At 47.1% G+C, this 27,778-nt stretch overlaps 1 protein-coding gene across 2 annotated transcripts in view; it reads left to right on the forward strand.

Moving 5' to 3' along the window:
* Positions 1–7,449: 7,449 nt before the first annotated feature.
* WHRN (whirlin) overlaps positions 7,450–27,778 on the forward strand; it is a 79,798-nt gene continuing 59,469 nt past the window's right edge. For both annotated transcript variants that reach the window (XM_054584492.1, XM_054584493.1), the window contains exon 1: positions 7,450–8,770. In XM_054584492.1, coding sequence (XP_054440467.1) covers positions 8,153–8,770 — 618 coding nt within the window. In that variant the 5' untranslated portion in view covers positions 7,450–8,152. The remainder of the gene's footprint in view (positions 8,771–27,778) is intronic.

A 27,778-nucleotide genomic window follows, 5' to 3' on the forward strand; every position in this document is an offset into this window, starting at 1 on the left:
CACTGAGGATTCTTTAGGGAGACAAGCATAAATCTTTGAGAGCTGTGAGAGAGAATGCCTGATGCTCCTCCAGGAAGAATGGGAATCTGCACCGGCACCTTGATGGCTCTGTTGCTTTGAGAATACTGTCCAAATTGCTTAGCCCAGCATTCCCTGTCTGTCATGATTTGCCACTGGCCACCTTGTCTCCAGCTAAGTCTTAGGCCACATATCTGCTGAATCCAACAATGCAGGATTTCCTTGCTGTTCCCTGAAGAGTTTGCACTCTTTCTTGCCTCCATGTCTTTGTTTGTGCTGTTCCATCTGCCTAGACTGCCCTCCAGGACCTTGTCTATCTGGTGACCCCCTATTCATACTTCAAATGTCACGCTTCAAATGTCCCCCCTTTCAGAAAACTTTCTTGACCTCATCTGAAAGAATCAGGGTCTTCCTCCTATAGGCACTTGTTATACTTCCTCCATCCTCAGTGTGACAGATGCATCCTAAGGTGATCCCCGCAATGAGTCACATCCTTGTATGATCGCCTCGCCTTCAATTTGGGCAGAACCAGCGACTTCCTTTGAAATAAGAGTGTATGGCAAAGGTGACAGAGTGGCACTCCCTTCATTAGGTTCCCTTATATGGTTAAGATGATGGGATGGCACTCCTAAGATTGCACTTTGTTATGACTCCGTTTTAGCAGACTGCAGAGAGATGCTCCCTTGCTGGCTTTGGAGGAGCCAGCTGTCATGTGTGGGCCACATCCCATGAAACTGTGAGCAGCTTCTAGGATCAGAGAAAGGCCCCCAGCTAACAGCCAGCAAAAAAGTGGGGCCTTCGGTCACTGTGTCACAAAAGATAAACTCTGCTACCAATTAAATGAACTTGGAAACAGATCCTTCTCTAGTCAAGTCTTCAAATGAAAACACAGCTCTGCTAAACACCTTGATTGTAGTCTTGTGAAATACTGAGCAGAAGGACCAGCTAAACCAGGCTGGAAACTGAGATAATAAATATATGTTGTTTAAGCCATCAGGTCTGTAGCAATTTGTTACACAGCAATAGGTCACTAATACACTCTATTACAACACAGCCAGTATAATCCTTCATATGATATTCCCAACTAGAGAGGATCCATGAGAACAAAGACTAGAGTCCACCTCTTTCAGCCCCCACGCAGTGCCTGGCACATAGTAGGCACTTGATACATGTTTGTTGAATGAATAAATGAATATTATCTTTAAGCTTCCACCTGACTTCAAAGAAAAAACCACTCTAATTCTAGAATGTTGAAAGTCCATTACTGTTACCTTCATGAAAGGTCAATGAGGATGTCAAATTTCCAAGGAATAAAAAAGAACGCAGAGAGCAAGCATTCTTCTGTCACAGTTATAGATTCTCTGACGCAATTTGCTAAGCAGCTGGGCACACTGGGCTCTGTGAATGTAATAAGAGTATCTTCTGGGCGTCTTTGAAAATCGTCAAAGTCAATGGCAAAACCCCTAAACCTGCTGAAAGGCAGCGAGGACTATTAGCTGCTGTTTGAAACCTGAAAGCAAAGAGACATTAAGAGCCTCAAACCAGTCAGAGGAAGAGTCATCAGTCAACCAAGGAGCCAGGGACAGAATTCTAAGTCTAAATTTGCCCAGAGCCCCCAGAAAATACTTCATGCTCCTCCCCTCGTCCTCACCTTCCTTCTCCCTCCCTTCTCCTCGTCTCCCCCTCCCATCTGTCCCTCCTTCTCAGCCATAGAAACAAACACATAATTCTTAGAGCTGAACAGTCTGCAGATCGCAGCCTCCAAGACCCTCCTTTTACAGGTGGGAGTCTCCAGAACAAAGGCTTGGCCAGCAGATACAGACGATCCTGAGAAGAGCATTGTTTCTCGGAATCCCCGAAGACTAAAAAGTTAAAAATAAAAACAAAACAAAAAGCTTCCTTGAGGATCAGTGAGGAAGTGAGGCAATTAACCTCAAATTCAAGCATCTTACCATTGAAACAAAAAGTTTTACAGGGTCTATCCAGATAAGCAAAGCTAAGGAGTTATTTTCTCAAAGTGATGCTTGCAGCCACCCAGAGCGGCCCTGGTCCCAGGCGCTGTGCCTTGTGATTTATACACATTACCTTCATTAGCCTCCCAACCATTTCTTTTTTATAACCCTTTTTATAGCTCTTTTTTTTTTTTTTTAAATAAAGAAACTGAGGCTCAGAGAGGAGATATGATTCCTCCAAGGTTACATAACCAGGAATTGCTTAACCAAGCCTGTCTGTGGGGCTGATCACGCTGCTGTGACACCCAAGGGAGTGGGGAATGAGGCTCAGCAAAGGGGGTGCCAGCTGGGAAGCTGTGCCTGAGACCCTCATGTCAGAGATCAGGGTGCTCCCATCCAGCCACCCGTTAGCACATTTGATGCACACAGCACAACAGCCCCTGACTGTCAGCTCCAGGGGGGCAGGAAGCATTGTGGCCTGTTCCTGCTGAATGCCCAGAGCACAGCCAGGCAGAAGGAAGGAGGAGCTGAGTAAAGTTTGAATGATGAATCATCAAAGGGACTGAACGCTTGAATGGATGATGCTCCAGCTAACCGCGCTGATGTGTGTGCAAGGTTATTTCTGCTGGGGGGCTTCTCTAATCTGAGCCAAACTGATGTGTCTGTGGAGTGAGTGACCGAGTGTAACCAATATCAGTGTAATCCCCTGATTAAAGAAGCTCTTCCAGACTTCCTAGCAATCGGATTACAACCCAGCAGGCCTGATAGGTCACTTCCATTGCTCTGTCTCTTTCCAGCCCACAAATTGGCTTCCTGATATTTATTATTGCAATCGTTAGAGTTTGCTACCTTCCCCAAAGCTGTGTGAGAGAAGTCAGCTTCTATCCCATCTGTCTTCATACGTGATGCAATGAGAGTGTGTAGTGGGTTAGTAAAGAATAATAATAGCAGTTTCACAGGATGGTAGTGAGGGTTAAAAGAATTAATGCCTGTGAAGTGCGTAGCTCTCTATAAGCACTCAGTAAACTTTCCTTTACACTACTAAAGGGAGAGACTGGAATGGGCGTCACTGGCTCCTTGTGGGATTGTGGACAGGACAATGACCTTCCCTGGCCCTTGATTGTCCTATCTATTACACAATGGGAGAGAGAGGGAACTAAGCTTTCGTTCAACAAGTAATTACTGAACACACTCTGTGTGGTCGTCTTGGGGCTGAGCAGCAGACATGGAGAAAACGGAGCCCTGGCTCTGTTCTTGAGGACCTCCTGTGCAGGAAGAGCTTTAACCACGGTGCCAAGCATCATGGAGTACCTGCTACACGCCAGGCTGAGGGATAAGCACTTTGCATACATGAGAAAAATCAGTGTTCATAATAATGCTGTCAACAATGCCACTGTTCCCATTTTACAGGTAAGGGTACTATGGCGCAAAAGCCCTCCGTGACTTACTCCAGGTAGCACAGGTAGCAAATATCAAAGGTGGAACTTGAACCTGGAGATCGACTCTGCGCTCCAATGCCCTTCTGACACAAACATCATATGATTCTCCGTGACCAAAGACAGACTTGAGATTACACCAAGCCCAAGATAAACACCTGTATCTCCCCTCTTCTCCTGATGTTTTTGTGCTTTCTCTTTTCTCACCTCTCCCTTATCTCCCTGCCCTTCCATCAAAATTCTCTGCATTATCTACCAGTCTTGGAGGCAAACATTTCCATTTTCTCTGCTGATACCATCCCCACTGACACTGCAGGAAAGAGACAAGCTGTGGTCCTGGAGCAGAAGTGATAACTCCAGTTGCTAACCCACTTTCTCTAGGAGCCTCGGAGCTGGGAAAGGCTCCCCACGACACCTGCATCAGAGAGCTCTGAGTGTTCTCCTTATTAAATCCCTGCTCATTCTCTCCACCACAAATATGTCAGCTTCCCAACCAGGAACCATTAGTGGGTGGCTACTTTTTAACCTCAGACACTCCCAGCCCAGCTTTCAAGAAAATGTGGTCTTCATATCATTCCCTCTGGGACTTTTTGGCATCAGTGAACCAAACCTTTGGGAGGCTGCATAGCACAGTGGCTGGGTAAGAACTCTGGAGCCAGACTGCCAGGGTTCAAATCCCAACTCTTTGATTAACTCTATCTGTAACTTTGGGGATACTTATGTACCCATGTCTCAGTTTCCTGGCTATTTTTTCAAGATGATGATGATGATGATGATGATGTAGGTGGTGGTGGTATTTCTCTTCACAGAACAGTTGGGAGGATTGGGACAGTTAACATACAAGGGTTTAAAAACAATGTCTGGCACTTAATAAACACTAACTATACTTTTTTATATGTCCCATGGGAAATACATCTCAAATTAAACTAATTTCTATTGCTTTCTAAGGTTATAGTCCAGTAGATAAGAGGAAAGAGGAGAAGCTCCAAATGACTATAGAAGAGAAAAAACTTTTTACAAAGCCTTTTAAAAGGCTTTTTACAAAAGCCTTTTATCACCATAAAAAATAAAAGAAAAGAATCAACTTTACAACACAGGACATTGTTTTTAGCTGCCTCTGGGGAGATAGGAGGTTTAGAAAATCCATTTTACAGCTGAGAAGGGAAGCCATTTGGTGTGGGTCATTCAGCCAGATAAGGGATGTTCTAGGAGTGGATTAGTGATTTTCTGCGAGTGGATTAGTGATTTTCTGCGTACTATCCAGACTGCAACTGGATATGTTGTCTCTTGATTAAAACAAACACATAATATACAAATAAGCAAAAATCCAGTTCAATGCAGAGCACTTCTGAGTTGCACACAATTCACTCTTCTGTCTTTTCAACTCTTTCCGGGTGTTGAAGTTTTTCCAGGAACATCCATTGGAGAAGGGAGTTGATTTGCCAGAGTTGAGGAACAACAATGAACTACCGAAAGTGGCTCTGGTGAAGGCAGCGAAGGGAAGCCTGCAGCATGCACGCGAGAATAATATTTTGTTTCTGAAGAGGGCAGTGTGCAGCCAAGGCCGGGTCTGCTCTTGTACTCTGGGCCTGACAGAGGCGGTGCAGCCCTCAGGAGCCCAGACATCTTGGATTTCCAGGAGCTTATTTCTGAATGACAAGCACATCTTCAGACATGAAATAGGATTCTTGAGGTTTGAGCACAGTTACACGCTGCCTCTCATCGAGGGGATGCACGGCAAACTGATACGAAGATGCGTATGCAAGATGGATGGAAAAAACCCCAATGAGTTCTTTTACCATGCTCTTGACCTCGTGTACCCTCCCAAATTAGCCTCTATGAAATTAAACAATAGCAAGGCATCCTAGATGGTGGTTGCAGAGGAACTGTTTCTTTTTCTGCTTAGACCTGCGTGCAAGGTAGCTTCTGCTGCCTGAGGCAAAATACCTTCTTGCAAACATTTTTTTTTTTTCATAGAAATAAAATGTTGGGAATGGGGATGTTAGCTCCTGGGATGCATTTATCAAGCCAATCACAGTAATTATAGTCAGAACACAAACGAAGTGAAAGCTAGCCATGAAATGCATTTGCAGTAAACCTGAACTGTTTACAATTAAGCTCTGCTGGGTGGCATTTTGAGGAATGCCATTAATATATTTTGGGGGTGGGTAGATTGATTTTTTTTTCTTAAATATCTTTTGCTGGTTGCAGCAAAGACTTCAAAAGAAGTTAAGAAGAAGGAAGAAAGATACACATTATTAACTGCTAAACTTGGAGCGCTAAGACAGATGTCCAACTGTAGCTTAATTGTCTATTTAACACATCTTGTGAAATACGTTCACTGGTCATTAATTTAACTTAGGTCTGTTTTAGGGAAGTGAAGGAGAGAATTGAGGATTTGGGGAGAATAATGTACCTTCAATTCTTAGTCTCAGTTTTGGGAAAGCACTAAGCTAACAGTGTTGAAAATCCTTCCGTGGTTCCCCATTGTGTTAAAAGAAAGTCTTTTCCCCTTAGGGACTTCCTTTCAGATGTCACCTCTTTGCTAAAGTCCGTACCATTTTCCCCTCCCCTTAACCTCCGCTCTCTCGGACATTATAACACTTACCATACTGGCTTTTAACTTTGTTTATTTATGTGGTTTCTCTCCCCTGCTAGACTGTGACTTCTCTGAGGTCAGAGATTATGTCATTTTAACTGGGGTCTCCAGCACGGAGCACGTGACCCAGTACAGAAGCTCCTCCATGCTTGGAAAATGTTGAAGAGTGATCAGATGAGTAAGTGAGTGAATGAAAGAATGAATGCTGCATCCTTCTGGGTCCCACTCTAACCAACTTTTGCCAGTGACACTCTGTCCTTCCTTCCCCAGACAGAAGTCAGATGGTTCTGCAATGGCATTTTCAGAATATTTTAAGGGAAAATATAGCTTTCTATAGGGGAATAGCTTAAGCGAGGCACTTTAGGTTGGAGATGTGTGTGACGTGTGTGGGGCGGGGGGAGGGGAGGCACTGCTGGCTTCTTAGAAAGTTACCTCGGAGTAAAAGCACAGGTTTTCGCTTAGATTGTGTCTAGGCGAGTGAGGTGGGACGGGAGATGCTATATGCCACACCTTGGAGTACCTTCCCATTTTGTCTTGGGATGGGAAAGGTATCGAATATTTTTCTCCAACCCACTTCATACATATTTAAAAAAAGATTTTTGGAGATAATTGTAGATTTACATGCAGTTGTAAGAAATAATACCTAGACATTTCATTACCCTTCCCCCAGTTTCCCCCAGTGTTAATAAGATCACAACCACCCTGAACATCGACATTGATACAATCCTCCCATCTTATTCAGATTTCATCGGTTTTACATGCATGTATTTGCATATGTGTGTGCGGGCTTGTGTGTTGTGCACGTTTTAAATTTCTGAAAATGGCTTTCTTGCCTACCGGGGATTGGGCAGGGGTCCAGTCTGATGCAGCCTTGCAGAGGAGTTGGCTCCCAACGGCACCAGTATATACTTTTATATATCTTTTGAACACAGTAGGTGTCCAGCAAAAGTACACATAAACACTTGAACTTGACGTCAGTGCGTGCAGAGGGGAGCGCAACGTTTTAAGGTAGGGAACTGAGCCTGAAACATTCGGTATTTCAGAGGCAAAAAGTTGGCTATTTTCCGCCACAATTGTTAATTTAGCTAGCTGGCTAATTGCTCCAAAGCGATCCTGATGCACATGCTTCGATCGCGGAAGAGCCGTTTTTGAGGTTCACTCTGGGCTGCAGAAGTGAAGAGGGCTCACAGTGCCCCCGGAGCTCCTCCCATCCTACCCCCACTTTCACCCCTTTTTCCCTGGGGCTGGACTGTTTCACTCCGTCTCCAGGCAACCACCCGGCGCGAGGTGGGACGTCATTTCCTGAAAAGCCCGTGGGGAATGGGGGAGAGGGGGAGGGGGAAGGGGGCGGGGCCAAGGCTGGGCAGGCGACGGCGACGGCGTCGGAACTCGCTGGAAGATCGGCCCTCGGGAGGCTCAACAGTTCGCAAAGTGTGGGCTCACGGCCGCAAGGCTACGTCTGTGCCCGGCAGGTGCAGGGGCGCTGGGGTCCCCGGGCTACTGCATCCCGGGGCTGCCCTGGACATGTCCCGCACCCCCTGCCGGACGCCTGCGCTGCTCCACCGGCTGCTATTCGGGGGACTCTGAGACTAGAGCCCCCCATCCCAACTTATGATTTTGGGGTCCCCCAGCCCTAGAGGAACGGGCAGCCTGGCTGGGGGAGCCCCGGGCGTGGTGTGACGGGGCGGTCAGCTTTGCTGCGCCCCCCACCCCAGCCACCCGTCGTCTCTGTGCCCTACAGAATGTAACTGCTCTCTCCGCGACCTCCGGGCTCCAGCCGCAGTCCCCGCGACCTCCCGGCTCCAGCCGCCAACTCCTTGTCACCCGGGATCACGTCGCCGTCTCCGCCGTGCCTGTGATCAAGCCGCCGTCTCTGCGCCCCGCGGACTTCAGTTTCGCGACCCCCTCCGTCTTCGCGCGCCCGGGACTCTAGCAGCGGTCTCTGCAATCCCCCCAGGATTCAGATACTGTATCCGCACCCCCAAACCCGAACTCCAGCCGCCGTCTTCGTGCCCCCAGCCCCGCCCCCAAACCCAGACTCCAGCCACGATCTCCGCGCTCCGCGGATCCAGCTGTCGCGCCGGTGCCCGCTGGTGCAGCAGCCGCCCCACCGCGCGCCCCGAGTCCGCCCGTGCCTCGGCGGGGAGATGAACACGCAGCTGGACGGCCTGTCGGTGAGCTCGTCCTCCACCGGCTCTTTGGGTTCGGCGGCCGGGGCGGGCGGCGGAGGGAACACGGGGCTGCGACTACTGTCGGCAAACGTGCGCCAGCTGCATCAGGCGCTGACCGCGCTGCTGAGCGAGCCGGAGCGGGAGCAGTTCACTCACTGCCTGAACGCGTACCACGCGCGCCGCAACGTCTTCGACCTGGTGAGCACCCTGCGCGTGCTGCTGGACAGCCCGGTCAAGCGGCGCCTGCTACCCATGCTGCGTCTGGTCATCCCGCGCTCTGACCAGCTGCTCTTCGACCAGTACACCGCTGAGGGCCTCTACCTGCCCGCCACCGCCCCCTACAGGCAGCCCTCCTGGGGCGGCCCCGACATTGTGGGGCCGGGGGAGGTGCGCCTGGTGAGCTTGAGGCGCGCCAAGGCACACGAGGGCTTGGGCTTCAGTATCCGCGGGGGCTCAGAGCATGGTGTGGGCATCTATGTATCGCTGGTGGAGCCAGGCTCTCTAGCTGAGAAGGAAGGGCTGCGAGTCGGAGACCAGATTCTACGTGTCAACGACAAATCCCTGTCTCGGGTGACCCACGCTGAAGCCGTCAAGGTAGGGTCTGGTCTAGGGGATGTGTTCAGGGCAGAGTGGCACAGCAACTCATGGTGGCAGTAGCTGCGTGCTGTGTGTCCTTAGGCAAATCACTTGACCTTTCTGGCCTCCATTTTTCTTAAACATATTTCTTTAAAAGAGGGACATTTCGTTTATTGTGCAAATAGATGCAAGGCACTGGGATATAGTGATGGGCCCTGCGTTCCTTCCTTGAGCATAAAGGCTCCTGTGTGGGAGACAGACCTTATCAAATACTCAGGCAAATGTGTGATCACGAAGTGTGAAAAAGGTTGTGGATTCTTATGAGCATTAAAAGAGATAAGGTCTCCACTGGCGTATGGTTAGCAATCAGGAGGTGCCTTCTGCTTCTGCTGTTATTCTCATTCTGCAGGCTCTTGCCCCTGAAAGAAAGTTTTGTTAGCTCCAAGTGGCCCGAGGAGGCCGTTCTGCGGATGTGTAGAGCTCTGGCCTAACCCTGCTGTTTATGGACCGGGCTGTGTATCCCGGGGCGAGTACTTTGTCCTCTCAGAGCCTCCCCTTCTCCACTTGGGAAATGGGGCACCAGGACCAGATAAGACTCCCTAACCTTGTTGGAAATGAGGCCCCTGCCTGAAGGTCAAAAGCAAAACCCCAACTCCCATGAAAGTAGTTGTATTTTTTGTGTCTGTTAATTGAGAAAGATAACCTTATGATAGCAAGCTCCTAGGGGTTTAACCATGCTGTTTCCAGGAATGTGTGTGTTTGCTAATCTCATGCCAAGGGCTTTTGAAAACCAGTTGGAGTATGAGATGGATAGTGTCAGTCTACAGGTGGATTCAAAGATTCCTTGAGTCATTCTCTCTTGCGCGTGCACGTGCGCACACACACCCCTATGTGTGCAAAAAGTGAAGAGTTTTGGGGAAGAGGAACAATGACACACTCTGCTTCTGTGTGGAAAATGCTTCCTACCGGTTTGGGCTGGCTTGCGACCCAGCTTCTACCACACTGCCCCTTGATCTTGCCTCCGATCCTCCTCAATGCAGGTGTTTTGAACTCCAACCCAGGGCCTACTGGCTGCTGGGAGACGCTTAAGCAGCCGAGGTCCAGAGCTGCTTCCTGTGTGTTCTTCAGTGACCTGTGGTCAGGTTCACCTTGAGACCACTTCCTGATGGTTCACCTGGGACATGACCATCACATCTCTGACCTTGGCTTCCCTTATTTGCTCCCTGCCCCTAAGGGAGGCCTCTGAGGATTTTGGAAACTTACTTGTTGCTTCTGGCAAAAGGCTGATAGGTTTATATTCTTGTCGGTGTGAGTGCAGTGGACAAAGCTCTCTGTGGACTTCTATGCACCTATCCCTCTCTTGGCTTCCTTCCCCCACGTTAATCTTTTTCCTTTAGCTGACATTCCATATATGTGTAAAGAAATAATCCATTAGCCTTCGGCCCTAATAGGTCTGAAGTTCCCAGATGATAAATTTATACTTGAAAGATACTTAGCTCAAACGGTCATTTATAAACGTGGATTCAATTTTAGTGGCAATTGAAAAAGACCTGGGTAACTTAATTATCACAAGGTGATAGATGTTGGGAAGGCCTGAGGTAACCTGGACATTAAAAACACAGACTCTCCCTTTAATTCACGCTCAGGCTCAGCCATGCTTGTAAGGCTGGAGCTGCTTGGCTGAGAGCTTCAGTTCGGCCCTCCTGCATTTCGTCGATTACTTACCCTCTGCACCTTCTGTCTGAACCTCCTTGAGCTACACCAAAGTGCTGTTGATCTGACTCACAGCAGCATCAAGGCCTTATCTCGTTTATTTACTCTTGTTGCTTCCAGCGTTAAAAGCTAAACTCTAAACTCTCCACTGCGTCGTTTTTGAAGCCCCAGACTGAATCCTTGCCAGAGGGAGAGGTTGATAGGAGCAGGACTGACTTTGGGTGGGAGCCTGTGTGAGCTGAGCGGTCCCTTCGTCCCTGCCACTTTCCCTACGGAGGCGCCCGCTAAGGCAGGCGGAGCTTCTATCTCGGGGGTCCCCCTCTTCTGCCAGTGCAGACACATAGCCTGCCTGGAGTGGACCCATTTGGACCCTCCAGAAGTAGCAAGCAAAATGTATACTGCTTTGTGTCACCTTAACTCCAGGGAGAAAGGGGGACAGACTTTCCGTGGGTGGAATTTAAAACGGAGGAGGCGGGACCTGTCTCTGTGGCCTCCTCGGGCGCCTCCGCCTCGGGCTTGCAGGTTGGGCCGGCAGTTTCAGGGACAGTTTAGAAGAACACCTGGAGCTGTTGACACATTTCCACAAAATTAAGGGTATTCAGCCCGCTGATGGAAAGCCAAAAGCAGTCTGGCTTCTCTGCTAGGTACAGAGTGCCCTTAACCAGGTTTCCACTCCCAGCCCCGCTTTGTAAGCTGCGGTGCTGGAGGGCGCCCTGTCAGCCTTTCCACGGTGAAGGTACATTCCTATTAACTGAACTTGGAACTTCGCTCAGATGTCACCGTTTTTTCTGCTTGTATCTTTTTTTGTGTTCCAGGACACCACATTGCATTTAGGAGATCTGTTTTTTTATTCTTCAGTTTTATTCTATTTATTTATAGCTGTCCATCTGTCTCTGTGGGGCATTCATAAACATGGATTCCATTTTAGTGGCATTGGTTCTAGGACCTCCCCGCAGATACCAAAATCCGAGGATGCCCAAGTCCCTTAGTTGATCTTAAAAATCTTTTAAAAAATTTAAGTATAGTTGGTATGCGGTCTTACATTGGTTGTATTAGTTTCATGTGTACAATATAGTGATTCGATATTTTCATAACCTTACAATGTGATCACCCCACTAATTCTAGTCATCATCTAGCAACCTTCTTGCAGTGTTATTGCCTGTATTCCCCCTCGCCTTTTTCATCCACTCCCCGCGTTTCCCCCTCTGGTAACCATCCGTTTGGTCTCTTTCTATGAGTCTGTTTTCGTACCTTCGGCTTTTGCATCTGAGGACATGGAGGGCTGACTGCTTGTTTGTTTGTTTCCTTGTTGGCTTCCTCCTTCAGCTTTAGTTGGTATACCTGAAAAATAAAAATTGTATATATTTAAGGTGTACAATGTGGTGATTTGATATACCTATGCAGCGTAAAATGATTACCATATTCAAGCTAATTAACATATCCATCTCTTTACATAGTTATTTTTATGCAAAGGACACTTAAAATGTACTCTCTTAGCACATTTCCAAGTACTTAATATAGAATTCTTAACTATTGTCATTAGTTAACTATGCAATAGAACTTACTTGTTTTATAACTGAAAGTTTGTACCCTTTGGCCAACACCCCCCCATTTTCCCCACCCTCCGGCTCCTGGAAACCACTATTCTATTCTTTGCTTCCGGGATTCGACTTTTTTAGATTCCACGTATAAGTGAGATTATACAGTATTTGTTTTTCTGTATCTGGCTTATTTAACTTAACATAATGTCCTCCAGGTTCATCCATGTCATCACAAAAATACAGAATTTCCTTCTTTTTATGGCTAAATAATATTCCATTACACACACACACATAAACACACGCCACAGTTACTTTCTCTATTCGTCTGTCAATAGACACCTAGGTTGTTGCCATGTTTTAGCTATTAAGCTTAGCTATTAAGGAGATGTGTTTTTCATCTTAAAATCTTTATTTTGTTCTGCTGGTAGAAAGAAGCGGGGGAAAGATCTTTTGAGCTTCCCAAAGGAGAGATTAATTGTGTATGTATAATAAAAAGAAAATTAAATTGTAGGAATCGAGTTACTTAAGAGTTTATGAGTCAGAGAGGGTCACCTCCTCCCAGTGAACAGAAGAGATTGAACAAAGTGTTTTCCACTTCTCTTTCTGACAAGTCAAACACCCATTGTTACCCAGGGCAATTCAGTGAGGATTTTATCCTGTGTGGGTGAGGCTCCCATCTCTCTCTTGAAGCCTGTTTGCTAAATCAGCAGTGACAGGCGCAGATAAGGCAAGCCAGTTACTATTTGCAATTATGTTGAAATGTTTGATTTTTGAAAAAAAAAAAACCTATCTTGAATGAACAGGAGCCAAACTAATAATAATAAAAAAGGAGACCTTTCCAAGGTTTTCAGCCAAAAATGCTTGATAAATTGGAATCCAGGGACCAGGAGTCCAGGGACCAGAGATGCTTCATTGGGCTCTGTTCCCAACTTACTGTGTGACCTTGGGCCAGTCACTGGCCTTCTCTGTGGCCTTAGGTGGGTGGGCCAGGGGCTGCCCGAGGCTCCTTTCAGCTCAGATAGTCAGTGATTTGCCCCATAAGTGCTATTCTGAAGGCATTTAGAATGTGTAATGCAATGTTTTTTTGTTCTTTTGGAATTGTTTTTTGTTCAAGACAAAGTAAAGAAGGTTGGCTGAGGCTTGGGAGATGAGAATCTTGGCACTCTGTGTAGCCTCCTACTAAATCAGGAAACTGCTGGGCTACACGCTGTACTGATGAGAACTTGACTGTTGTCCCTCGACCCAAGAACACCAGCCCTGGTGCCATTCCAGAGTAAATGAGAAAATGAGGCTAGGGTCATGGCATGCTCCGCCCTGGGAGCGCTCAGACTCCAGTTCTCGTGCCTGCTTCCTTCCTGAGCCCCTGATTCTGCAGGTAGCAGAACAGGGGGTATCCGGGCGCTGCTGGGATGTGTATGCACGCGTGAGTGATTCATCTCGATAAAAATTAAACGGCTTCATTACAGTCTCTGCATCCCCCTCGGGACATCCAAGGAGCATTTTAAGATTTGAAATGTTCCAGCAGTTAAAAACAGTGGCCAGCCGTTTCACTTAGAGCTATCAAATCCTCCTTTCTTTGGTGTAATAACCTGGGAAGAATATGTCCATATCAACATGTCATTGTAGTTGCTCTGGCATGTTCTAAATGACACATTTTGTCATTTCTCCACTGCACACGGTTAGCTGAAGCCATTGCAAACTCCTGACCAGTTCCAACTTTGTATCTGTAATGCGGTTTCTCTCTCTGGTGCCATTCCTGTATTCTGATTTGGAAACCATGGGTAATATGCTCATGGGTATGCATGGACTCTCCTCTGGCTCTGCACTCTGTCTTGGGTCCTATGGGTCCTGCCAGCAGTGACAGGTTGAAGGCACACTATTAATAAAACCGTTGTTGAATAGATATGTTGGGTGCTGGACCCAGAGTGCGACACGGTACATCAAGAGGTTCCATTTCTTTCGTTTAGTCTTGTCTGTTTGGCTCAAGCTGCTCCTCGAGGTTTTAGAAAATGCCAGTGCCCGTGCAGAACAAAAGTCCTTTCAATTGGTTATTTACTATTCAAGTCAAAGAAGCATTTTGTAAGGTGCAGGAGAATGCCTTTTTTTTTTTTTTTTAAGAGTCGCTATTTTTATAGGAGAAGATTCCTGCCTTCTGACTTTAAGATGGATATGAGGGGAATATCGAATCACTTCAGGGCTGGCTTCTGGTTTTTCTGCCCTCCCCCGCCCCCCTTCCTCCAAACCCAGCGTTGTTTATTACCTGCCATGGAATCATCATTTGGATGGAGCTGCAGAGATAAGTGTGATCCTTTAACCCCTGACCAATTGGATTTTGTGTGTATTGTTGCTTCCCACCTCCCCCTGCCTTCAGCCACACAGCACACAGCCTGTACGCACCTGTCAAGTGCACGCAGCCCCTCACATGCCTGTTTGTTCATGCTCACAGCACATGCGCATCTCCTCTGAGTCATAATATCCCACTCTGACCCGCAAAGGGCTTTGCACTGAAGCAGGCGTCCATGGGGATTACGCTCCAACTGGCTTTCCAGCAAGGTTTTTTTGGTGACCCGGAAGTTCACTGCTCAGGGACCCCAGACTGGTACCCAGTAAGAACCAGAGACTGATTAGAAGAGATGGCATTTAACGGATAGAGGTGGCTGAAATACAAATCTTTCAAAATCGATCCATTTTCTTCCTTTATTACCTGTTCCCCTCTCCACCCGCCGCCCCCCCAACCCCCTCCAAAGCAAGAAGCTGATATTAACACTGAGCCCACCCGGACTTCTAATTGCACTCCAGGGTTGGGGCTGTGTTTTAGATGCCCGTGCTGCAGGCGGTTCATTTTACTTTTATAGCATGGCAGGCGGAAGGGGTGCAAGGAGCAAGAGTCAGACTTTCCATTTGTTTCCCGGGCACCCCTCGTGCCAGCTGTGGGAGGGAGCGCCACGACGCCAGGGCAGTCGTGTTTGAACTCTGCTTTAACGGGTGCTCTTGGGAAGAGAGGAGGCTGATGTCAGTGAGGGCCTGCTGCGTGCCAGGTGCTTTCTCCCTCCCAGGCAGGGAGGTGAGGGGTGTCATGCTCCAGGAGGTGAAATTGACTAGCCTAGGTTCACCGTTGGGTTGAGGAAGTAGGTGGTCCTTCTGCCTCACCTCCCTGTGGAAACCCAGCCCTAGGGTTAGATAGCCAGCCTCCCGGAAGACAATGACAGCCCCCTGCTGGAAGGCAGGCAGGCTCCACTCTTTGTGCCTGACATTTCAGGGCCTTTTAAGAACCGTTCAAAGGCTTCATTTTGCTAAGTGGGGAGTCTGATGCCCACACATCAAGGGAAAGCAGCCCGTGTTAGCCCAGCTAGTTGTCATGCACAAACATTCGTCCATTCATTTGCCCTGAGCAGCACTTACCACAGCCAGGCCTGAGGCTGGAAGTCTGAGTTGAATGGTGTGACCCCGACCTAGGGGTGCCATGCAGGTGGTTGGGGGAACATGGACCCACTCTTGGCCCCAGGACATCCACTGTTTTAAGTGCTGCGACATTTGTGTGCTTCCACCGCCCTGCCTCCCTGGTCAAAGCAACACCCCTCACTCCCACTCTACTCCCCTCCAACCCCCATCTCCTTATTCTGCTTCAGTTTCCTTCAGTGCATGTGTCTAGGAAGATTCACTATGTTTATCGCCTGCCTTCCCCACTACGAATAAGCTCCGAGAACAGGTGTCTGATCTGCATTGCTCACTGACATGCCCTGGCACCTCCACAGTGCGTGGCACAGAGTGGGTGCTTGGATAGCTAAATAAATATTTCTTCAGAGAATGGAATGATCTTGCTCCCAGTGCAGTGCTGGTGAGTTCAGGATGCCTTGGTTCCTGAGTGTGACATCTGAAGAAAGTCTGTGTGTTGCAACATAGTGCACGCTGGGTAAGCAGAGCGAGGAAAACTGTACTGTAGGATCCATTATATGCTTTACCACGAAGCTGGCTGTGTGGCTGTGGGCACATATCACAGGACATCTCTAAACTCAGTCTTTGGACCTTCGAAATGGGCATCGCTGCCCGCCCACCCCCCACCACTTGCCTTCTTCTCCGGATGGCTATAGTGGTCAAATGACCATAATAGGTTTAAAAAATGTGGTAAATAGGAAACCCTCTGCTACTAAAGTTGACCCTTGAACAATGTGGTTTGAACCACGCAGGTCCATCTACACGTGGATTTTTTTCAGTTGACCCACATGGCTCACACCCGCATTGTTGAAGGGTCAACGTGTGGCTGGGAACCCAAGGGTGCAGAGGGCCAACTTAAGTTACACTTGGACTTTCAGCTGCATGGGCGTCAGTGTCCCTAACCCCCACGTCGTTCAAGGGTCAACTGTACTTTAGTGAAAGGCCTTTTAAAAAATGCGATCTGTGCCTTAGTGCGGCTTTTTCATCCTCTGCAGCCCAGTGCCACCCCATGAGACCCCTTTGGTTATTTCATGTGTCACTTTGCTCTTAATTTTAAAACCACATTTCTAGAAGTGGGTTATTTACAAAGCCAGACTGTGCCTGTGATTCCAAAATAGAATCGTTTATGCATTCTGAAGCAATCAATGAACGAATTTCGGGTGAGGTGTATCTTCTGGCTTTTTGGTTTTAAAATCAACAACAACAACAACAACACTCTTCAGAATTCAAGAAACCCCAACATTTTTCAGGTGAACACCAAGTTCCTGCTCATCATCGTGTGCTTAAAAACTGCTTTATTCTCTCCCAAGAAGGCACGCATGGGTTGTTTTCTTCTTCTTCTTTTCCCGTCCCAGCCCTCTTGCCTCCTTTGAGACTTTATGTTCTGTCTGCTAAATTGGCCGTGGTTTTGCTTCAGCCACAGCCAGTCTCGTCGCTATCCTCTCTACCTGAGTTTTCGTAACATCAGCGTCCTCTCCACTTTGAGTGCCAGGCAAATGTACCAGCCTCCATGAACAAGTGCCTAGCTGTGCTCTCTGCCGGATTCTGAAGCTGCAGGCTACAGGGGAGGAGCAGAGGGAAGTGACATCAAAAGGGGTATTTCCAAAGACCTAGGCGTGGGGGCCTTCACAGTAGTGATGCACAAATGCCGCTTAACTGAAAATGAGCCAGACCGCAGGCCAGTCTTAACCATGCTGGGGTCTGGGAAGCACCGCCTTCCTTCAGGACCCTCTCTCCTTTCCTCTGGTATCCACATGGGCTTGACCAGAGAAGCAGACTCACCCTGTCTTCGTCCTTTGCCATTTTGGAGGGCGAGACCGGATGTGCAAGGTCGGCTAATATATTGGAGAATCAAGGGAAGGGAGGCCTGTACTCAAGAGGTTAGAGATGGTTTTGGGGGATGGACCGGGGTTTGTCTGAGGGTGTACTTGGCTGCGACCTTGAGCAGCTCCATTTGCCTCTCTGTGACTCAGACTCTCCATCTTTGAACTTGCCTTGTGGTCCTCACGAACAGTTTGTGTTGCCATTGCACATCCAGAAGTTGAGAACTATGGCCACGGAAGTCCCTGCAAACACTGTAACAAAAAGTGTCAGCAACTGCGCTCGCTTGGCTTTGAAAGTTTTCTGATGTGTCTGCTTAGTTGAAAATAAAAGTGCCATTGGAAGAAAATACAGGGACGCAGAGCCCTCGTGATCTGTCACAGCAGTTTGAATTGCAGTCATTTACTAAATGTAGTTGATATTTCCATGTAGACAGTTTCTTCAAAAACGTCTCCTGTCTGGATTTTAGTATCTGCATTTTCATTTTACAGCAGTAATCAAGCCCAGCGGTGTGAAGGAGTTGTGTGCCCTGACCACCCTTCAACATGCGAGGAGGCGAGGCACACCCATGTCCCAGAAGCCGGTGTGTGACAGCCTGGTCCTGGATCGGCTGCGTCCCCAACCTCGTTTTTCAGCGTCCTTCCTTGAAGGGCTGGCTCCCCAGGGGCTCTGATGAGGAGGGAGAGGAGGCCGTTTCCAGAACCCATCAAAGCAATTAATGCAGGTGGAAGTGGTGGTTTGACAACATGCGCATCTGTGCTTGAAAAAAAGCCCTGTAATTTATTTGAACCGTATCCGACATGGTGTGCTAGGCTTCGTTAAGTGGTTCCTATTAAGAAAAGAAAAGCAGTCGAACTTTCAGAAATTTCCCTCCCATGTAGGTAGGGAAGCCTCTCCCCTAAGTTCCTAAGGGAGGAAGGGTTTTTCTCCTGCATTTCTGTGCTCCTGGCCCTGGATGGAGGGCCTGGTGTCCTTTGTGGTGTCTGGGCCCAGCGTGACCTTTATCCTCTCCTCTGTCTCTCCTTTTGCCTCCATACTCCTTCTCAGGAGCCCCCAAACCTTCGCCAGATTTCTCCCAACCCTCATGAGCCCTCTCCTGCTTCCACGAGTCCTTCCAAGCAGAGGCTGGGAAGGCCCAAAAGTTCAGATGTCCCTCAGATTTGTTCTCACTTACCCCACGTGTCTGTATCCTCACCCATCTTCCAACCATATTGTCTCTGAACAGGATATGGGTCTGCTTTTGGTATCTTTTTTTTTTTTTAATTTTTGTTTTTCGACTTTTGTTTAGTATTAGGAACAATCTTTACTTGCCCTGGAAGTCCTGGCTCATGGCTGACCCTCAGGACCTCCAGCGTGGACATTTCCCAAGTTAGTAACCTTGACCTACCTGCTCCTCGTCTCCATGGTCTCCCTACTGGGGATTTGGTGAGGTTAGACCCTCCAGGCTTGACCTCTCCCCAGCACATCTCAGACCACACTTCCCTCCTCTCTACTGTCGCCACTGCGAACTTCAGCGCCCTCCTCACTGTCTGTCTGTCTGTCTCATCTGCCCATCAGTCCATTCAACACCCTGGAGGCAGGGCTAACCTTCTTAATCTGTATCTGGTCAAACCATGCCCTGCCTAGTGCCTTTGCTTTGGAGCTGGTGCCCTGCAGGGCAGAGGCTGAGCCTCTTAAGTGCACTTGGCCAGACAAGCAACACACCCTCCTCTGGAACAAGGTTTTAATTCTCTCCACCTGTAGATACCGACGGCCCAGAGGCCCAGTGGGGCCCAGCCCCAGTGCCCCTCCCAGCGACCTTCCCTCACACCAGCAGATGGGGGCAGCTGGTACCTTCTGCTTCCCCTCAGCTCGCTCAGCGTGGTGGTCTGTCCCACTCCTGTCATGACACAGATAGTACCTATGTCCTCGTGTTTTCTTGGGTTGTCCTTGGATGATGATAACCTTTGTATTGAGGGCTTACAGAGAGGCAGACCCCAGTTTTCAGTACTCTCTGTGTATAAACTCATTTAAACCGCCCCACAGCCATCTCGGGTTTGAGGTAGGTACCACTCTTATCACTTCATGTTGCAAAATTGCAAAGAGTTTGCCACTTGCCTGTTGTCACAAAAATGGAAAGTGGCAGAAGTTTTGTTGACTTGAGGGAATGTGTCCATCACCCTAACACCAGAGAGAGGTGATGTGCCACCATGCTAGAGCCTGAGCCCTGGAACCAGGTCCTCCAGGTTCGAAGCCCTGCTCTGCCACTTTGCACCAGTGGACCCTCGAGCAAGCTCCTGAATGTCTCTGATTCTCAGATTCCTCTTCCATAAAACTGTAAAGAGAATAACAGTCAAATGCCAGGCAAGTTACGTAATTTCTCTGCTTAATTTCTTCATCTCTAAAATGAGGACACTGAGAGCCACTTGAGTAGTGTGTCGAAGCACTGGGTACGTCTATTAATCTGAACGTTGGATGATGAGCACTATGTTCATCACCACTGTGTTGGTGTCTGTTTTCCTGCTGGATGATGCTCTTCCTGCTATAAAATGCATACCACACAGGATGCTCCGAGCTTGTGATGCTGAGCACACCCATAAATGTGGCCAGCAGGGAGGGTCTTTCATGTGCCCTCAGGAGCTCTGCTAGGGCTTCTCTTGCATCCCCCACAGCCCCCGGGGATAGGAAGAGGAAACTGAGCCTGGGGAAGGTGTAGTGACCAGCCACCAGCACACAGGAGGGAGGTGGCAGGGTCAGATTTAAACCCAGGTCTTTTTGTCTCCAAAGCGTGTGCTCGTTGCTGCTGCTGTTGCCTGCTTCTCACCGAGAGGCTGGATGTACAGCCCAGAGAGTGCTGGACAGAGCCAGAGTTCAGTAAATGTATGTGTCTCCTTTGATTTATATCCTTAGGGAAATGGTTTTGTAGCCATTTGATGAGAAGAGCCGCGAGGAACCACACAGCCCAGGCCACGGCTGCCCTGCCCTTTCCCGGGAGAGCTCTTTGCATTTTATTGACTAGACTTCAGGTGCATCAGTGGCACTGGGCAGTCTTTCTTTGCCTTCCCCCCACCCTTTCCTCTCTTATCTCTCTCATATGCCCTGACCTTTGTCAAAATGTTATTTTGTATGTTGTGTGTGGAAATTCGCTAAATAGACGACTGTGACCTCAAGTCAACTCCCATTAGAAAAGACTTGCACTTATGAAATCCTGGCTTTGAATGGTGGAGTCGCAGGATCTGTCCACACGTGTGCACAGGATGGGAGCCGGGTCTCCAGGGCCTCGTGTGCAAGGCTGGTGATCGTCAGCCCATCACAGGCTGGACAAATACAGGGCCCTTGTGTCTGGTTCGTAGGAACCATGAGGAGTAGTGAAGTCAGCCTGGACTTTTAAAATACAGTCTCTGTGTTTTAATGACTAAGATATATGAGTTCCATTTAGAAAACTTAGAAACCCCAGAAAAACACAAAGGAAGAAAAACAAAAATCACGGACAGTCTCCTCCACCCAGAAATAACCACTACTGGACAGTTTGATTCCTGCCTTTCAAGCCCCCGTATGCCTGCGTGTGTACATTTGTGCTGGTAATTTTCTCTGCCATTCTGAACCTAGATACAGAGCCTGTTTCTTGTACCAAATAGTGTATCACTACTATTTTCCCACCTTAATTAATGATTCTAGAACATGATTTTTAATGATTGTATAATATGTTATCGCAAAGAGGTACACAACTTATTTAACTAATTTCTTCTTTTTGAACGATTTGTTTTCAAAATGATCCATGTTGCTGCTTTAAACATCCTCGCACGTAAATCTTTAAGCACGTCTCTAATCATTCCTTGGGCTGTCTTTCTATAGGTGGCATTGGCTCAGGGGATAGACAGGTTTTTAAGGCTTTGGTAAGTGTTGCTAAATTGCTCTTAGGGAAGAATTTTGTTTTTGCACAGTCCCTCCTACCAACATTAGCAGTGTATGAGAAACCTCATTTTTCCCCAGCCTTGGCAACACTGGATATTTCTCTTTGATTTTTACTAATCTGACAGACAAAAAGTATCCTATTTTAATTCACATAATTTAAATAGGGAAGTAGAATCCTTTTGCATGTTCACTGCTTGTATAGCTGTATATACATACACATAATGTATAAAATATATAATATCTATAATATTTATATTATAACATGTATAATGTATATAATACCCATAATATGCATTCATTTATTTTTTTTTGTGTATAACTTATTGCTGTCCTATGCCTATTTAATCACAAGAATTTTACATTTCCATGTTATCAAATCTATCAGTCTTTTAAGAGATAGTGGATTCATCCACCTTGAATTTGGAATCTTCAGTTTGAGTGTGAGTTCAGTTGGAAGCCTATTTATCCCCTGTTAACTGAGAATGCACAGGAAGTGATGAGGGGCAGGAATGTAGAGTCTGTGAGGAGAAACCCTCATCCCTGCATCCAATCATGGACTGAGAAAATGGTATTGATATGAACAGATTTTCCTGATGGATGGTTGTGCTGTGGACATTGATTCTAGCCAACAAAATACTCCATTGCAAAACCATTGAGGCTCATCTTGAATAATTATGTTTAGAGCTCCTAGAATCATATTAGTTTTTCCCCAAAGAAAGAAAAGAATAAAGAGGCAAAATTTAAAAGAACATTTGTAAAGGAATTTACTTAAATTATAAGAGACTGAAAGGCAAGCTCAGTGGGTAATTGAAGAATTGCATTACAAAGGAATCGATATCTTTCTGGAATTTGCTTTGTCCTCCTCTCTCGAGTTGCTTTGCGAAGGGATGTCGCTCTGTCACAATCCTGCAAATTCCTCTCAGCATTGTCCCCAAGGACAACATTTTTTCCCCTCGTTGATCCTTCATGCCTTTCCTTTTAGCACAGCCTGGACTCGCAGAGACATTCAGGAGCAAAGACCCTGGGGAGCAGGGCTGTGCCGTGCCAGGCTCCTGTTCAGGCCTCTGGGATTCTGGTGCTGCTGGCAGCTGAGCAAACGTTTCCTTCTGTGTCTTCACATGGAGCCTTTGGGGAAGGTCAAACTCCAAAGAGAGGGGAGGGAATGAACTTCTGATTTTTTAAAAATCTACTTAATGAGGCCCCAAAGAAAGGCAAATATTTAAACAGCATTAAAGAAAACTGAAAAGGGGAAAAGAAAATACCGATATTCTCACCTGCCCAGCTAGTCGTCATTTCTCTCCTATCTCCCTGGCCTTTACTTAACCCTGTGCCTTCGCATTTCGTCAGCGGGCCCATCACCTGCTTCCATGCCTACAGTGTTTCATGATGCTCTGTTGAGCTGTGTCTCAGGGAAGGGGCTTGGTTGGGCTCACACAGCTGCACTGGGGTCCAGCAGTTCAGGGAGGTGAGGTGGCCACCAAGAACCGTACTTTGGGGTACATGCATCGAGTTCTTACCACACGACTACCTGCTTATGTCAACATTCTAGAGGAATAGAAACTAACGATTTGCAGACTTTTGTTTAATGGGACATTTATAAACGACACGTGTTCTCAGGCCAAATTTAGAAGCAGCAAAGGATTTCTGGGGAGTGGAGAGCGAGAGGTAGAATGAGAAAGCAGAGTTGTTGCCCAAGTGTCTGTAAAAAGGATCCCTGCCTCAACTCCATTCATTCATCCAGTTGACAATTGTTTTAGTGAGCATCTCTTTTGTGATTGGTGTGACTTAGCACCCTTTTAAAACTCAACGTATTCTATTTACCTATTGTTAATATATATAATTAATTTATATTTAAAGGGAACTATGAGCTTCCTAGCAACCCAGGCAAAAAGGGAAATGAATACATTATTAGATTCTACTACAGAACTCACTGGTACTTCAGGAGAGGTAAAATTCCTCATTGGCATCCAGCGGAAGGCAGTGAATTTCAGGAGGAAGGCTACTTCAATTGCATTTTTTCATTGCTCTCATTTTATGTGGAATCATCCACGACCTCTTTCATATTTTTTGATACATCTGTGACCAAGTCAGAAGATTTCTGCCCTGCCTTCTCTGTCCATTGAGAAAGAAGGAAATAAAATAATCACTTGTATAAGTATATTGAGATGTGTTATTTCAGGGAGAGTGAGTAGCACGTGCAAATAGCTTGGAGCACTTGATGCTGTAGGAAAAGCCAGCAGGCGACAGGCAGGAGATGAGGCTGGCGAGGCAGCAGGGCTGGCTGCATAGGCCCGAGATGCGCTGTGAGGAGTTTGCATTTTATATCAGTAGCAAGGGGAGACTTTAGGGCAGGGAAGGGACAGGGTCCACCAGCATTTGAAAAGGACACTCTGGCTGCCCTACAGAGACTGATTTTGGAGGCTGGGAAGCTGTTGTAGTTCGTGGTCCCTCTAAAAGGTAATTAACATAGATAAAAATGTGGTGCAGAGGAAAGGAGCTCTGCAGACAGAGGGCTAATTAGGGCTTTACTTTCTCATGACATTATAAGATGCCACCAGGGCAGAGAGTCCACATCACCAGTTTCCGTCTTCCCTCCAAGTGGCGCTGAGTGGGGAGGGCGTTTCCGGCCCTGAGGCTACACATGGCACCAGCTCAGGGTTCAAGAGCCCATCGGCTCTCGTTTGGTTACAGTCCAGTGTTCCCCACGCAGACTCTCTCCTTGTCCACCTTGTGAGCGCAAGTCTTAGGTCGGCCTTGGGTCCTCTGAACCCCCTTCAACTGCTGATGAGAAAGACACGAGTTTGGAGAGTCCAAGATTCAAATCCAAGCCCTGCTGTTTATTTTCTTTGTGACCTTGTGTAAGGCACTCCACGCCTAGAATCTCTGTCCTCATCTGTGCAGTGAGTAGGAAGAACAAACTGTGTGGCTCTCACTGTAATGTTGCTATTACCAATAACGTTAACCATCATTTACTGGGCACCTGCTAAGTGCCCAGCCCAGCGCAAGATGCTTTGTGGACATTATTGAACCGGCCCTCCTCATTTTGTCTGCGTGACAGCCTCGCAAGTGTTAGGCTTTAGTAGTAGCACCGTTTAACAGGTGAGAAAGCTGGGGGCCCAGACGGCTTAAGTAACTTATCAGAGGTCTCATAGCTGGGAAGAATTGGAACTTTGGAATAGCTTTCTAATGAGTATACCTTCCACTGAAAAATTCTTAAGGGGTCCTCACCCTAAAACATCTTTACATTTTGGTGCTTTGCAGCACTATAGTACCTAGATAAAGTTGGAAGATAGAGCCAAGATTTGCCTAAATGGGGGCTATTTATGGAGCCTGTGGAAGAAAGCCTGTGAAGGGCGGATACCTGCACCAGTGTGACTTTGCTTTGGGAAAAGATTTTTGGAAAGCCCCACCCTGTCCTGTCCACAGCTTCTGTAGATGGGGGATTTCAGGCCTTCCACAGGCCCAGATGGCACAGTGCTGCCCCCTGCGTGTGGTTATAGAAACTACAACATGGAGGGACATGGTTACCTTCGAAAAAACTTGCACTGCCCTGCCTCAGGAATTCTACCCTTCTCTGATCTAGAGAATTAGATGCAAATGTGCTCCAAGATGCGCCAAGATGCAGGTAATAGTATGTTATCACAGCATTGTTTGTGCTGGCAAAAACAAAATGAGGAATAACCTAAATGTCCAGCAATAGGGGAGCGGGAGTTCAGCGGTGGTTCATCTCTGCTGGGCATTATAATGTCATACAGAAAGAAATGAGCTTAGTGCCATTGAGCTGGTGAGGAAAGACCCTCAAAATACATTTTTTAGCTGGAAAAAAAAGGCGATGGAAATGTTAAGTATGAGTCGATTTCTGTAAACAAACAATAGCTTCACATATGTACACCCACAGAACAAGTGAAGAAGGGCAAGCACCGAAACGTGGCAGCAGTTTCCATGGAGGGTGGCCTGGGACTCCCGCTCTGAGTTCTCTGTCATAATACCCCCAACCCTTGCAGCTCTTACCTGTGTTCAGGCCCTAAACATTTTATGTTTATTGGCTAATTTAATCCTCATAACCACGTTGGGAGATAATGGCACTGTTTTCTCTTCTTATGCCTGGGAAACTGAGGCACAGATGGGTTAAGTAATTTGGCTAAGGTTGCAGTTGGCAGGCGGCAGAGCTGGGCTGAGAATCCCTGCAGCCTGGCTCTCAACCTCCCTTTTCTGCTTCTTTCTCTAAATTCCATGTGTGTCTGAGGTGTGTATGTTCCCATGAGTGTGGGGAAGCATGGAACGGGGACCGAGGGCTGCCTGAGCCCTGGTCGACTGCTGCTCTTTCTGTGGCCTCATTTGAACAGATTCCTGGGCGCTGCCTGGCATACAGAAATCTCAGTAAATGTCTTGTTGAATGAATTAAAGAAGAAATGAATGAATGGATGAGGAACAGGGGTAGTTATATAGAAAACAATATACAGTGTGCCAGGAATTTGTAGTCTTAGAGACTAGGATGCATGAAAATGATGCAGAGCCTATGGTATGGATGGCAACAAAAATATAGAAGTGTGCTGGGTGCTCTTGGAGAAGGAGAGTCAGTCACAATCTAGGAAGACTTCCTGGAGGTGGTGGGAGTGGGGCTGAATATGAGGCAGGGCAGATATGGAAAGTGTGGGTGAAAGAAAAGAAGGGCATTTATGAAGATGGGGAAGGTTGGGAGAGAGAAGCTAGAGTTGTCCATGTATTATTTGTGTCTCTGTGAATTAGAGGTTTGGAGAATCTCTAGAGCTTGTGCTTTGGGAGAAGGAGCTGGCAGACTCAGGAAGGAAATTCACATGCCTTTAGTACCTACTATGTGCCAGGTACCAGGAATGTCTAAGCTTTTGGCGTCTCTGAGTCACACTGGAAGAAGAGTTGTCTTGGGCCACACATTAAATACACAAACACTAATTAAAACTGATAAGCCAAAAAAAAGGTTTTAAGTAAATTTACGATTTTGTGTTGGGCCGCATTTATAACCATCTGGGGCCGCATGTGGCCCGCAGGCTGTGGGTTGGACAACCTCTGAAGGCAGTTTACATTATCTTAATTATCCTCATAGCAGTTGCATTTAAAATTTTTTTCAGTTATAGCTGACATACAATATATTAGTTTCAGGTGTATAACATAGTGATCAGATGTTTATATCACTACTGTAAGTCTATATCCATTGGCACCATACATAATACAGTATTATTGACTATATTCCCTATGCTGTACTGTACATCCCCTTAACTATTTTTATAACTGGCAATTTGTACTTCTCAATCCCCTTTTTGCCCATTCATATAACCCTTCTCCATCTGGCAACCATCAATTTGTTCTCTGTATCTCTGAGTATTTTTCTGTATTTTTTGTTTGTTTATTTTTTTTTAGGTTCCACATATAAGTGAAATCATATGGTCCTTGTCTTTCTCTGTCTGATGTATTTCACTTAGCACAATACCCTCAAGGTCCAGCCATGTTGTCGTGAATGGCAAGATTTCATTCTTTTTTAGGGCTGAGTAATAGTCTACTGTGTGCATGCATGCATGCATGCGTGTGTGTGTGTGTGTGTGTGTGTGTGAGAGAGAGAGAGAGAGAGAGAGAATAAAAAATACCACAACTTCTTTATCCATTCACCTATCGATGGACACCTAGGTTGCTTCCATATCCTGGCTGTTGTAAATAATGCACAACATTTGTGTTCTAATTGCAAAAATAGGCAAGAGAGGTTAGGTAATTTGCTCTGTGTCACACAGCAAGTAAACAGCAGAGCCAAAATTGGTGCCCAGTGCATCTGGACCCAGAGCCCGAGGGAGTCAGGAAGTGGTGGGGTCAGGAAGAGCGGGCATGCCTCATCCTTCCCTCCCTTCCTTATCATCAACCTGGGTCTCACAACAGCTCTCCTTCCTGAGGTTGGGCATAAGAAGAGAAAAGCTCGCTCCCTGAGGTCTGTGCCCTGAAATAAGCTGGATGACTCACCATTAGTGTCCTGACTCAAGACTTTTCCAGAACACTACTTGTGCACATGCCCCTCAGGACAATGGTCTGATCACCTTGCAACCTTGTGGTCACTTTGTGCGTGCACGAGGGTGCATCTTTTTGAACACAGGACGCGTGCACACCGGCGTGTTAACACACACCCTCTGGCCCCCTCCAGTCTTTCTCAGTCCTCTGCTAAGCAGAGGGTCATGTCATCCTGGTCTGTGATTTTCAGCGTCAGCTCCGCAGAGCTGAGTGAGGCAGATTTGCCTCTTGAGAGCATTAATCCAAGTAGCAAGTTGTTAAGTTTGAAAACATGCACATATAATTTACGTTTTTGTAATCATAACGCGCTGCCTGAATAGTCATCCGGTGATGGATAGTATCTTAGCCATGCCATCTGCCGGGTCAGATGGAGACTTCTCTGATCCGACTTGGTGGAATGCCTGTAAGTCCCTAGGTCAAGTTTCATCAGTAAACACATGATTAAAAGCACAAGAGCATAGTGCTCTGATGACCACTCTGCCTGCAGTGGGCTCTTTCCAGACCTTATGTTTTTCCTTTTTAGCCACAGCTCATTGAATTCTTAAGTGAGAGGCACTGGGCTAATTGGGCTCCTCTACCTAAAGAAAGAGTG

This window comes from Pteronotus mesoamericanus, unplaced genomic scaffold (genome assembly GCF_021234165.1).
Source record: "Pteronotus mesoamericanus isolate MK-2021 breed Mesoamerican mustached bat unplaced genomic scaffold, CSHL_Meso_final contig_78, whole genome shotgun sequence".
Taxonomy (NCBI): Eukaryota; Metazoa; Chordata; class Mammalia; order Chiroptera; family Mormoopidae; genus Pteronotus; species Pteronotus mesoamericanus.